General features: G+C 37.8%; 2 protein-coding genes across 5 annotated transcripts in view; one reads left to right on the top strand and one right to left on the bottom strand.

Moving 5' to 3' along the window:
* Positions 1 to 8,224, bottom strand: part of ascc1 (activating signal cointegrator 1 complex subunit 1) — a 12,824-nt gene extending 4,600 nt beyond the window's left edge. For 2 of the 4 annotated variants that reach the window (XR_004655117.1, XM_034861076.1), the window contains exons 1-9: positions 7,820 to 8,224; positions 7,575 to 7,677; positions 7,381 to 7,478; positions 7,115 to 7,293; positions 6,884 to 7,017; positions 5,834 to 5,953; positions 5,622 to 5,746; positions 4,943 to 5,016; positions 3,177 to 3,321 (exon numbers count right to left, since the gene is read on the bottom strand). Coding sequence is in view for 3 of the 4 variants with exons in the window: in XM_034861076.1 (XP_034716967.1) it covers positions 3,205 to 3,321; positions 4,943 to 5,016; positions 5,622 to 5,746; positions 5,834 to 5,953; positions 6,884 to 7,017; positions 7,115 to 7,293; positions 7,381 to 7,478; positions 7,575 to 7,677; positions 7,820 to 7,943 (1,074 nt within the window). In the remaining variant the exon portion in view is untranslated. Of the gene's footprint in view, positions 1 to 6; positions 239 to 3,176; positions 3,322 to 4,942; positions 5,017 to 5,621; positions 5,747 to 5,833; positions 5,954 to 6,883; positions 7,018 to 7,114; positions 7,294 to 7,380; positions 7,479 to 7,574; positions 7,678 to 7,819 lie in introns of those variants that run through there. The other 2 variants (XM_034861077.1, XM_034861075.1) reach the window with 2 other exon arrangements.
* Positions 8,225 to 8,639: 415 nt separating this feature from the next.
* On the top strand, positions 8,640 to 11,938 carry anapc16 (anaphase promoting complex subunit 16). The gene is made up of 4 exons (XM_034861082.1): positions 8,640 to 8,909; positions 9,140 to 9,293; positions 11,089 to 11,163; positions 11,263 to 11,938. Exons 2-4 carry the CDS (start codon positions 9,152 to 9,154, stop codon positions 11,370 to 11,372), a joined length of 327 nt encoding a protein of 108 aa, XP_034716973.1. The 5' UTR covers positions 8,640 to 8,909; positions 9,140 to 9,151; the 3' UTR covers positions 11,373 to 11,938.
* Positions 11,939 to 13,871: the final 1,933 nt, after the last annotated feature.

Genomic DNA, 13,871 nt, shown 5'->3' with positions numbered 1-13,871 from the left:
AGCACAGGTTGGCAGAGCTGACCACTGAAGTGCCTTCAGTTTCCATCAGTGTAACTTTTGGCTGCTCTGCGATCACCCTCCTGCATGCCAAGCAGAGCGCATCGCCAGCTGAGGGGAGGGCTGAAAAAGATCCGACAGCGAGAGCAAGTGGCCATGCTCTGTGTCCGATGTCTGTATTCACTGACACACTCGACAGACGGGAGTCGGAACAAGGTTGAGGCTTTGTATGGGGAGGCCACTGGTAAAAAAAAAAAAAAAGACGGAGAGAAAAAAACTAAAACAAGACTGGTGTAATAAATCATGTCAGTGATGCATTAACACATTCATGATGCAGTGAGATGAAAGTAAATGGGTAATATTTGGTTATGATCAGAGTGATAGCAAAATGTTTTGACAGCTTTGAAAGTTTTCTAGCTTTCTACACATTTTATTTTGAAACCATTTCCTTTAATACCTCAACATTGGCTAAATCATGAAATGTGCCTTACAATCTGCTAGGAAAAGGAAGAACGATGAGAAAACTTTGATCAGCTATTTCAGCTGCCATGGCTGACAGGTGAGACGTTGCAGCAAGACTCCTTAAATTATTCAGAACATGGCATTTGTACTGACTTCCTTTATGAGATGTACAGGCCAATAAACTCATAAGCATGGACAGGTTAGGGCATCTTGCCAGCTTGCAGATAACACTGTATTTGGATGTTGATACCTACCAGGTGTCAAAAAGGGAAGTTCTCAGATACTCAGACGACAAAGTAGTCCTGGCTTGTAAATTCAAAATGTAAATGTATTTTCAGCAAAACGTACTTCAAGTATCCAAAGTGAAAGTTACCATTATGTTAGTCTCGCTTTGTCAGACCATCGATAACCTGCGGAGCAGAGGAGAGTCTGGCTAATCCATTCTGGGATGGGAGAAAAACGTACTCTAGTTTATTTGCCGCTGCTAAATAGTCTTGCGAGAGAAAAACTCAGATTGGACAGATAGTCTAGCGAGCTGTCTCAATTTACCCTGCAGAGATCTGAGGAGCAGTCAACACAAGTCCTCATAAATCCACCAGAGTTTTAAATTCCAACAAAAAAGAAAGCGTAAATGAAACGGAGAGCAGCAAAAATATATGCAGCCAGCAGATTTTCCTGCAGCAGAGATATAGTCAAGTCAATTTATCTATAGCAAACCAACCTAGGCTAAACAAAGTGCTGTACAAGGTTATATTATGTAATAAAAACTAAGGAAGACAATACAAATATGGACACAATGAACATCATACAAACATACATCTATACAAATGTATAAAAGTGTGAAGTAAATGTATATATACATACTGTATATAGACTACCATTATGTAGAATGCTCCAACTTTCAAAGTGTTGTATTATCAAATGTACTATATTTTTGAGGTATTAATTTCACCGTTGTAGTTGGTTGAGATTGAGCTCCCTTAACTACTTTATACACTGTTAGTAGTTTAATCTATAACAATACATCATTCCATATAAGTATAAGAGATGTTCTGATACCAATACCAGTATTGGTATTGACTCCAATACTGCCTAAAACGCTGGTAACGGTATTGGGTTAAGTACTGGAGTTTATGCACCGATCAGATACCACGTAATGAAGCCCTAAAGAGAATCTATGGTTAAGTAGTTCATTTAAAATCTTTTTCTGTTATAATTGACTGTCAAACTGGATGATAAAAAACCTTCTGTGGCGTTAATTGTCTGTGTTTGTTCATGTTTCACAAAGAGTTTAACCTGAGCCAGACAACAAATATATAAATCATATCACATCCATACAGTACACATCCATACTTTACCATATACCAATCCATAAAACATAATAAAATATGTGACATACTGGTATCGTATCAGTACTCGGTATCGGTTGATACAGAAGTTCAGGTATCAGAATCGGTATCAGGAAGCAAAAAATGGTATTGGACCATCTCTCTAAATGGAAATACTTATGTACAAGTATCCCAAAGTGTACCTTAGTACAGTACATAGAGTAAGTGTAATTTGTCAACAAATGCCACATTATATATTTGACACATCTCTAAAACAATCTAACCAGGACATTAACCCGAGCCAAGACTGATCTTAAGCCTGCGCCCTCCTCTTATCTGACTGATTAACTTCACCAATTTCACACACAAAGTCAATCATCTCCTCCTCAATTATTCTACTTTGAATTCCATCCAAAATAAGATATTTCCATTGTGAACAACATATCCTCAAACATGCAAAAGTAACCACATTCTATTTTCAAAATCAAGGCATACCTTAACAGCTATAAGTTATGTATAACTGTATTTATAACAGTTACAAGTTAAGTTATTCAATGTAAATGCTTCCTTTCCTTTTGAATGTGTGTTTGTATTTACTGTACGTATGTATTTCGAGTCATTTACTTTGATGTTGTTTGACTCTGATTCCCTGAAGAAAACAAATTGTCTGTAGACAAAAGTACAAAATCTGACTACCTAGAACATTTCAAAGAAATTTGGAATGGGCATTTCCCTTTTTGAGTAATATTTAAAGTTTAACGTTATTTTTCTGGCTTATAAAGCATTGGATGTTCTGGCATCTGTTTATATCTCGGACCTGATCCATCCGTACACTACTAACAGGTCCCTCAGGTCTTCCAACCAAGGATCACTGGTGGTCCCACGCACTCGCTTAAAAACTAAAGGTGACCGAAGCAGTGGTTCAAAACCTGTGGAATCCTACTGTCTCATGTTCTGCAGTCTCTGTGAAAGCTTTTATAAAGCAGCTGAAGACACATCTGTTTAAATTTGCGTGTGACACGTTTGTATATTTGGGTTTTAATTGTTAAAATGATTTTCATTGGTCATTACATTTTTTTTCTCTTGCTTATTCTCTATTGGATTGTACTGTATTCTTACTAATGTTTATCATGTGAAGCACTTTGTGAATTTGGCTGTAAAAGTTGCTATGTCAAATAAACTTTTTATTACTTATTATTATTATTTAGTCCAAACTTTCAATCATTCTCTACTCTGATCATTTTATTTTTCTGGATGAACTGCTCCAAAGATGGAACAAGTCATAAAAAATAAAATAAAATAAAAGTAAAGAAACCATGTGCTTCCACCTACTGGACAACAGTGTCAATACTGCTTCAATGTTCTTCTAAGCTATTATTAATTTCCCACCTCAGAATATGCTTAGCCCTGTTGAAGCTCATGAGAAGTAGATGCTCCCTGCAGAGGTGTAGTAGCCCGTACAATCTGTCGAATATCTCTGGGACAGCAAGACACTATTCAGCTCGAACTCTCCAAAACGATAAGCCCCAAATTTCTGTAATGAAAACAGCAAATAATGATAATAGAAACTTCAACAATACCAAACTTTATCATCAATATACCTTATTTTGCCAATTTAACAATATTTTCCAATTACAAAAGTAGTCTAACCACTAAATGATTTCGGAAAGCCGGCACTGTGTTTAAAAAGTTGATCTTTTTAAACTCTTTGGAATAAAAAAGACATAGGTAGTAGTAGTAGTCACCCACAAACATGGTGTTACCATGGTGATGAGCAAATGAGCACTTAGCAGGCACTCTTGTGTCATTTTCAGAGAAAAGAAAATTAAGGATTTTTGTTATTCAAAGAAAGATCTGCTCTGCACTAGAGAGGAAAAGGAATGTGAATTCCAGAGCTTGTTTTATCTGCAGTGTCAACTTGGTGTCACATTTCACTCGTCATACACAAAAAACTGCACATGGATGATTTTAGTCTTGTTCTGACAAGTGCTACTTTAAAAGAAATCAATGAAAACGCTAATCTTTGAGCAACTGTGTACAGACTTAGTCTTGATACCCTCAAATAACAAGTTTCATCAACATGCTCTAAAGCAGGGATTATTACAATTATAATTATTGTCATTATTATGATTATTGTTTTTATCTTATATTATTGTTGGTTGTTTTATTCCTTTACATTTTTTTATTCTGACTATATTTGCTTCATTGCAGTCTCAAAATTAGCACAGAAATCAAGCATCAAGCACAGAAAGCCCTTTGAAACTTTGTTTTGAAAAGTATAGCATTCTAAAGCAGTATAAATAAAATGTATTAATATATAGACTACTATTACTACAAGTCCCGAATGAGAACAAAATACACTTTGACATGTCACAGAATGGAAAAGCACAGGTTCAAATAATCAAATAAAAGATTGAATGGAAGTTGAATTCAATTCAGCTGCATCAGTTTCAGTGTTTGGGTTTTACTGTCACGGCTTACTGGGACACCTGAATAGAAATGTATACCTATAGCCGTTTCATCCAAAACTGAACATCACACACTTATAGGTTACAGACTGGAGCTAGATTTAAACACTAAAAGTGTTGTGATTTGAAATTGGAGAAACCATAACTGGCTTCTAAGTAGATCAGGTGGGTTATCGTCTAATTACATGTCCCTGCTGGTTTGGAACATCATCATTTAGTACAAGCCTAAAATCAAAACACCCTTATGATCGGTGGGAGTGAGTCAGCCCAACATTAGCCTCATTATCCTCTGTGCAATGCTAGAGTGGCAGCAGGGTGCCCCCCCACCTCCTGAATCTTAAGACTTAAATCTCTTTATTTTTAAGAACTTTTACTTGGCAAGCTCTCATATACCAATGAGACTCCAAAAGCAATGAAAGTGTCAACTACAATTGAAAAGCCTATGGACAGTGCATGGTGCAATATTGCCGCCGGTGGCTAAATAAATAATCAAATTATAGTAAATTTCCAAATATATGTTTGGTTAGACATTTCTCTTCTATTATATCATAAAATGTTTCAGGACTATGACTGTCCTATGGATAAAAACTTTCAAAAGCCTAATGTGTAGTCAAGTCATGAGTCAAGCAATGAACACAAATCTGTGAGTTTGTAATCCAGCAGTTCTTAAAAGGACAGGCCTCTAACCTTTAATACGTTTCTGGCATCAAAAGCCTCTCGTACGCTCGTGGTTTGTCTTCCTGGGCCACCCATGTCTTCAACTGGAAAAACAGTGTAAAAAGACAAGCTGAACAATGTTACACAGAACAAAAAACAAACATGTTATCTCCTGTACAAATATGCATGTTTATGTGCTGCTACAATAGGCAATAGCAATGTGACAATCAAGGTCATGTGGTTGTGAAATGTGTTTGTGAAACATGGACTGAGGAGAAGAAAAAACATTGAGTTTTAATCATCTACATTCTGGCAAACACGGTCTACAGTGTCACGGCCCCTCCCTTGTACTGTGCGGTTTGTCAGCTCAGTACAAATTTGAGAACTGGAGCTGGACTTTATCCATGGCCAAACTGAATGAAGCCATTGTCAAGGTACTTGGAAAACACGCCGCTTAGTGCACGTAAACAGAGCTGTGGCCAAACAGAGAACTGGCTGCCTGATGCCTATCTTTAGGAATTTGTTGTTGTTAATTGTTAAAGATTCAGTTTAGTCATCACTGTAGCTCAGATCCAAGCCAAAAGATAGTAAGGGGACATTGGCAAATAGGTTAAAGGCAGAAGTTACCAATGTAGCCCCAACAGGTCAATAACATTGTTTTTTTAGATTCGCTGCTGCCACATATGATGCTTGCATGTAATGTCTCTACCTGTGGAGTTCTTTCTGAACACAGTGTTCATCACAGTGCCATGCAGCTTCACTCTGTCCCATTCTCGGACCATCAGCCCGGCTGAGACAAAGTGCTCTACCAGCCGATCTGCAATCATCTGTAACCTTAAAAGGACCGAGAGGAAAAAAATTGTGGGGTGTCATCTTTGTGAATGCATTTCATTTTGTTGGATTTGTTACTGATTCACTTACCTGTCAGATCTGTCTTTCAGATTGACTTTGGCGTACAAGACGTCCACCATGGCTGGGTCATCATTCATGTACTCTATACCTGTCACCTCCAACAACAGAGGTTTTCCTTCTGTGATTTCCCTGATGGCAGACGGAAGAAAAGCAGATTACATGGATTTACCTGGCATTTCACGCTTATAATTTAGTTATTTTATTGTTAGGCTTCTCATAGACTGAATGTTTAGCAATACAATCTGTCTGTTTGTAACACGGCGCTGTGCTCTAAGTATTGTTTCTTGTGTATTTGAAACTAAATTCACTTGTAATCTTATCTAATCCAATCATAATATGAAATTGTATGTAATCTAATCTGATTCAATTTAATCTAACCAATCCTTTAAATTGCAATGACATAAAATCATTAGTTATTTTAAAAAAATAAGGCTGGTGGTAATCTACATTTGTCAACAAATCCAATGAATAAACCAACACAAACGTTAGTCCGTGTCTCAAAACGTTACAATTTACCCAGCCCAGATTCAATGTGTAACTACTGAAGATGTAAATCTTAAAAAAATGGGTCACAAATATATTTCTTTCTTTTTTTTAACGTTTTAACCTTGATTTCTAAGCATTGTAGTTGTTGGGTACTATTTTCTGCTGTGGATTTGGTGCACTAGTGTGTATTTACAGCAGCAGGTTGTGTACACAGGATAGACTAAAAAACTAAAGTGACCACGTTCAGAGTCATGCATCTGTCACCCAGAGCAACGGTATGGCTCATTGATGTGTGTGATCTGTCTTTTTTCTATAGCACAAAAGAATAAGCTATATCAGGCTTTGGCTACTTGTTTGTAAGATCAATTCGTTGTTGGTTTTCATGGGCTTTGTTAGCAACAAGAAAAAGAAAAATCTTTTCAATAGAATTATACTTTAATTAAAGCGGTTTGATTTTGTTTCCTTTATCTTCTGTTTTTATCTCAAATGAAAACAGTGCTTTTTAGTTAAAATGACATTATCTTAGTATGATAAAAATAAAATAAAAAAATATATAACTTGTTTGGCCCCTACCTAATGAAGTTTTGACACTCTTGGAGGTGTTCACATGCTTTTTTCACTTCCATGTCATTTAACAGTGCCAGGGTGCCGATTGTCAGGTGAAGCTTAGCAGGGTTCTGAAAGATGCTTCCCTCTACTCCATGATCCTACACATCAGGTAACAACAACAGAGGATGTATAAAGGAGAGAAAACATGGCCACCACTGCCCTTCGTCGTTACCATTCATATTCCTTCTACGATACCTGTGAGCACTGCCGCAACACCTCGTCTTTAAAGCTCAGCAATCCTTCTTGAATTTTGGGATCATTCAAAGGGAATGACAGAAAATGCGTGAAAGGCTGTTTCTTCCTGAAACTCTCAACAAGGACCTCAACCCGTGTGACAGCAGATGAGACTGCAGCTTTATGGGAACCTGTGATAACTGTCACACACAGGAAGAAAGTCAAGATTAAATCCTTTGGTTCAGAGAGCACTCTTTAATCTGTTTTACGATGCTCTTAATCCTCACCAATCTGTCCTTCCACTCCTTGTTTTGGGATGCTGATAGATGTCTTTGTGTCAAACTCCAGACGTCTGCGTGTCTCTCCTTTTTTCCCAATGATGTATCTGAACAAAGAAATGATGCTTCTTAGAAACAAAACCACTTGTGCTTTTTAAATTGAGATGATACAGAACAAAAAGTGCATTTTATAGATAACTCACTTGTAAAGAACACTTGGGACATCAATAGCACAGCGGTATCCCTTATCAGTCTGTTCAATGTAGTTGGTATCACAAGTTTCATCAGCTGCAAAGTCTTCACTCTCTTAACATGTTAAAACCACAAATATACAGATAGTATTGGGTTGTTGTAATACATTGTGGCTTCAGTCTGACACCACTTTATATGTCATGATTCAAACATTTATACTAACGTTAGCAGTTTACGTTGACAGGACTTAACTTACCTGGTGGTCCACTGTAACATACATCTTCTTCTTCTTCCTCCTCTTCATAATGTTCTTCCTTAATGAAATTCCTTCGATACATTCTACCATTTATATTGATAAGAGCTGGACGTAAAACGTCCATAATGTTGTTAAACTAGAAAACCTAACAACACAAATAAATACTTGAATTACCCTCTAGCAAGCTAGCTACAGGAAAAAAATGTGTGACTTAGCTTATGTCTCTTTTTAACAGCTTTTTTATAGCAACTAACTAGTAGTTAGGTTAGTTAACGTTTACATGTCGGTTTCCTGCTTTACGACAGACAGGGGCCTGGTTTACGGCATTTGCTTGTTACGTAGTGTTGCATTCACGTGCTCCTACGAAGGTCCTATTTCCCGAGTTGGAAAGTCGTTCCTACGACTACGTGTGCTTAGCTTCAAATCGCCATGTGAGAAAAACTGACGCTGCAAAGAAAATGTGTATTTTCTTGCTCAGAGGTTCTAAACAATAGCTGTTTCCAGTATTTGTTTCCAATTTATATTATGATTTTGTCCCAGACTTGTAATGCACCAGTTGTATTTCCCTTAAACAACTATAATGATGATTTGACTTACTCGTTACCAGGGTTATTGCTAATAAATACCCTTTCTTATTCATCTAGGACACTCTACAATATGAGGACAGCAATATTTAGGCGACTTTTGCGGCTTAATATGACGCCAACTCGGCAAGTAGTGTAGCAAAAATAACCAACTTTCCGAGTTGTTGTTACGATCAAAGGCAGCATTCATGGGAATTTTCCGAGCATTCTGACACAAGCAGCATGTTTAGTAGATCTACAACATTGATGTATAAGACCACCATTCCATGTCATGGAGGATTTTTGACTTTAGATGTAACTAGGAACAAACGGACATGAAAAAACACTCCATGTTATCAAGGCGGTTGCGGGAACACTACATAGATAGACAGTTAAAGAAATGGACCACCGCCGATTCAAACGTAAAGTGCTGTCTTTGTCGTAAACTAGAGTCAAGACATCTAAACAAAACAACAGAGTAAACTGCGCTGATTCAAAGTCTAAATAGATTTCCCGGAGCGTCGAGGGTAAGTGATATTGTTTAAAAAGATAACAAGATTATTGCCATGTTGTCTAGTAACATTATATAATGAAGAATGTGCGTTGCCTATTTTGGTGTCGCAGTTAAATCAATTAACTTTAGCTAGCTAGCTTTTTTAAGCTGATATGGCTATATTTAACGGCCGTCATGAAAACTAAAAACGATATACGACGGTAACAGCAACATAGCCTTTTTTCTGTTGTGTGTGTTTTAAAGTGTTCTAAGGCAATGGCAGCGTCTTCTTCGTCCTCCTCTGCGGGAGGTGTGAGCGGCAGCTCGGTGACTGGCTCTGGATTCAGTGCTTCAGAGCTCATCCCTCCAAGAAAGGTCCTGTACACATATCCTAAAGGCGCAGGTGAAATGATGGAAGGTAAGATCAAACACGCAGCTAAAGGCATCTGTCGTTAACTGTCCGTCTCCTCCCAACAAGACAGGGGATATGAGAACCGCATAATAAGACTGCACCTTAGTTTTATTATAGGTAATTTACAGTTAAAAAGCACTGGGCCAAATAAGTTAGTCCCAGGCGGATCCCACAGCTAAGCCTCTGTTTTCGGAATCACACATACAAGGAAAATTGCAGCTGTTTTGAGGACATTTCCAGATTCCTAGAAGCAGCTTCTATCAAGCCGGGAAAACAAAATTATAATAAATGAAACAATAATCAATGGGCAGCACAATGAAGTTCCTTTAACCCACTTCCCAAGTGGTTAACTAAACAAAGATCTCCTTACTATGCTTTTAATTCAAGCACTTGAGGAAACTGGAAATGCCAAAGTGACTTTCCAGGTTGTTTTTTAAGGGTTGGCTTTTATTTATCTTTTAAAAAATATAGATGCTTTGTTTTTCATCAATGCAAAAGTCTCATTAAAAAAACAATGAGTTGCACAACCTGGGGCTATAATAAAGTCACATCACAAGCTTGTCTTTTTTTTTTTTTAACTGAATTCCCATATAGTACTCCGACATATCCATTGTCAACATGTGTCTGAATTAAACAATGGTAAAGTCTTTGCTATCTCGCAATTTTCTGGACAACAGCAAATCCTATGTAGCTTTACATAGGATTTGTGGAGGAAAAGGCCATCTGGCTTCATCAGCCTCCCACATCACTACATACTATCAATATTCAGATGATACTGGGTCGACTTAATGACAACAACTCCATTACAGCCTGACCACACTCCATCTCTCATTTCACACAGTGGTGCACTGACAGCTACCTCCATCTGAATATAGAAAAAACAAAAGAACTGGTCTTTAACGCACCAAACACTGGACTGTTTTCTGTCTCCATCCATAACAAGTCAGTAGAACTGGTCAACAACTTCAAATAACTTGGACTCACTTTGGACAATAACCTCAGTTTTTGATCACCGATAGCCACAAACCATCTCAACAGAGATTAGGTGTCATTAATGAACTCCGAGCACTTTCTATTGCCCCATGCCTCCTGTTGTAACTTTACAAAAGCATAATCCCACCCATGATCCTGTTGTACTGTTCCCCCTGTTTCTAAAACAGGCTCACCGTTTCTGACATAAACAAACTCTCCAGATCACACACGTCACATCCAATGTTATCAGCTCCCCTACACCCAACATCTCAGACCTGAACCATCACACGCCTTGCCCTCACCATTGCCAATGACACCAATCCCTCTCTATATCCACACTTAACACTGCTGTCATCTGGCCGCAGATACAGGACTGAGGTGCAGAAGGACTCTCTTTGGCAGAAGTTTTATGTCGCTAACTTTGTATAGATCCAGTGTCGCTGTTGTGTCTATATATCTGTCTTCATCTTATCTATTATGGGACAATAAATATTGATCCATCTACTTTGCTGCCAGTCTAGCTCAAAATACATGCGCACAATTAATGCTGTTAGTTTGGCTTGTGCATTAAAGCACAGAGTGTTGCAATGTTAAAAACAGCTAACACAGTGATGATTAGGATTCAAGGTCTCGAGCTTTATCTCTAGTTTATTTTTAAAAGGCTGAAGGCTGTAAAAGGCATAATATTAAACTTTGAACTTCTCTTTCTGGAGTAGCTTGAAAGCCCCATTTTGACCCTAGTGATCTGTTATCAGTCCAGTAAACAGCAAGGCTGTGATTTTGGCTTCACCACCATCTAACTTCTTCACTTTTGTGTGTTTCTTTTTAGATGGTTCTGACAGGTTTTTATGCGAGTCTGTGTTCAGCTACCAAGTTGCCTCCACACTTAAACAGGTTAAACATGGTAAGTCCGTAACTCTACAAGTGCAAAATGGGCTTGTTTTGGTTGATCCATTAAAACCTGGCACCCTTATACTAAAGTCACAATTGTATGTTCTTCCAGATCAACAAGTGTCTCGAATGGAGAAACTTGCGAGCTTGGTGGAGGAGCTGGAAGCAGATGAGTGGCGGTATAAACCAATTGAACAGCTATTGGGATTCACACCATCTTAGATTTAAAAAAAAAAAAAAAAGCGAGAGACCCAGATGCCTTTTGGATAATAAATCAGCCAAGTAGAAGAAAAAGGTTTATTTCACGTCATAAATTGTATTCCTTGTTTATGGTTGTGTGGTAGTGTAAAATAGGATCTGGAGATACTGAATGGGAGTTGTATAATTAGGTCCCTTTGACTTATGTATGAGCATGTTTTTCTTTTTTTAAAACAACCTGTTATATTTTACCCAGTATATTATTATAAACCAGACCAGTGTCAACCAATATCTCCTCGTAATATACTAATCAAGTAAACAATTCAAAATGTTGTAATAGACTGTTAATAGATTTTTATTTAAGGAAATAAAGGTGTTTACCAGTCCAATCCGCTCTTTGCCTTCAGTGTCATGAGGAAAAAGAGCTTTATTCACGTAATAAATACCTTAACATGAGGCATTCTGTTTCCACATGACTGCACTGTAACTCATACATTTTGAAAAACTGATCCCTGATCATCGCTGCTCATTCCAACAGCACCTGGAGCAAAACACTGAGAGCTTGTAAATAAAGTCAGACTTGGACATTCCTTGTACTGTTTACGCTTAGTGTTGCATTTGTTTGTCCTAGCCCTCTAATATGCAGATGGACAACTACATGTTTGTGCTGTTTGTTTTATGTTGAGAATGTACACTTACTCAAATGATACTCAAATGAGTTGACGTCTGAAACTTCACTGATGTGATTACTTCTGCTTCTGTGCCACTTCTCTGCTGTGTTGACAGCGAGGAAACGTGTTGTTTTGCTCAGTGAATGAATGTTTTCAAACAAACGAGGGGTGGGAAGGGACAAAATGTACTGTTCTCGGTGTCAATGACTAAGGACGGCCCTGGACGTTGCAAGACCCGCCTCCAGCGGCAGCTCGAACAATGCAAAAGGTTTACATCACTCTTTCTAGGAACTTCATTTACAAGTTGTTTGCTCATAGTTCTTAAAAAAATGAAACTGGTTTTATATGAGCAACTGAAATCTTTAACCTTGGCCCAAACTTTATGTTATGAAACAGGAACTAACATGTTGTCCCCCATCTAAACTTTCTGACAAATCTTAATCCACAACATCCTCCCTCAGAACATACTGTACTGACACGTGATTATGTCTTTCAGTTCCTCCCTGAATAAAAGTGCATGCTGTCCCACTCACGTGTAGCAGCGCAGCATATGTCTTGGCTGCTTTCCAGTTTTCTTTCTTTAAGCAAACATTGAATGTGGAATGTACAGTAAGGCCCAACACAACAGAAACCCAGCAGCAGGATTTCTTGCAACTAGCATGCCATCACTTACAAATCACTAACAAATGAACTTCATATAAAGTGATTTATATTATCTATTTAGGAAACTTGTATTTTGCTTTTATTCATATTTTCTGTAGTTTTCTTTGTTCTGTTTACTTGACTTCTGTTCTATGTATTAGATTATTTATGCACAATGCTGAATAGCATGCTGTCACTGTACTCTGAGCACAATGACACTAAAGATTGATCTATCTATATACTGTATCTATCTATCTTAAAGCACTTTTACAGCACCAGAACATATTATGGGACAGTAAGGCTAGATAAATCATTGAATAGTAGTGTCAGCTATATCCTTCTGGTGCATTCCTGTTGCTCTGCATGTTTTCATTGTCGTTCTATTTGAGGGCAAACGTAGGAAGATATACATCTTTCAGAATCAGCATCAGTTTCAGTGGCCAGTTAGTGTTAACATATACAAGGGAATTTGACTCTGGCTTTTTGTAGCTCTCAAAGAACATACATGATAGATATATGGCTAAAATCAAGGAAAACTATTCTAGATACACATTTGATTAATATATACAGATTTGTGTATAAAAAAGTGAACACCTACAGCCATACATACATAAACAAATGTACATAATACACACAAGTAAAGAAACAGCTCTGGGGTGGTAAACAGTATTACAACAGGACAATGCAAAAGTGCAAATGGTGCTGGAATAAATATACGTATTAATGCAACATAACAGGTTGCTTATACATCTGAGGTGGGTATGGCAGTATATACAATATTTGACGAACATTGGACACTTATTAGCATATTATCATGTTCCCAGTGTTGCAATATGCAGATGCTTGTGTGTTGTTTGCACCTCTCTGTAGCAGATGAAAAATTCTGATGTAATGCTTGAGCAAAACAGGTGACGTAATGTGCACTGCAACACTCAACCAGCTGAGCCTAGCCTGCATTGACTTTATCAGTGCCATCTTTACACTGGGTGCACTTACAGCAAAGCCAGTTATTTATGCTTATAGAGGATATTAAACAAAGAAAATACAATATGATCTTTGCAAGTCCAGGCAAGTCCTTGTATATTTCCACAACACTGGGGTCTGCTATTCATCACCCCAACCCCCCTTCTCCTCCTCCTGTTTTTCTTTCTTCTCTGCTGGCATGTTACCAGGCAAGATTTAGCTCCGATACCGTGCCTCTCTTTTTGAT

Source organism: Etheostoma cragini, chromosome 21, assembly GCF_013103735.1.
Source record: "Etheostoma cragini isolate CJK2018 chromosome 21, CSU_Ecrag_1.0, whole genome shotgun sequence".
Classification (NCBI taxonomy): Eukaryota; Metazoa; Chordata; class Actinopteri; order Perciformes; family Percidae; genus Etheostoma; species Etheostoma cragini.
Note: the sequence above shows the minus strand (reverse complement) of the source record. Positions and strands in the feature narration are given on the sequence as shown.

Excerpts from the sequence above, each read along its gene's own strand:
- anapc16 (XM_034861082.1), top strand. The coding sequence starts at position 9,152 with ATGGCAGCGTCTTCTTCGTCCTCCTCTGCGGGAGGTGTGAGCGGCAGC. Across the intron at positions 9,294-11,088 it reads CGCAGGTGAAATGATGGAAG|ATGGTTCTGACAGGTTTTTA; the intron begins GTAAGATCAAAC and ends GTTTCTTTTTAG. Across the intron at positions 11,164-11,262 it reads ACTTAAACAGGTTAAACATG|ATCAACAAGTGTCTCGAATG; the intron begins GTAAGTCCGTAA and ends ATGTTCTTCCAG.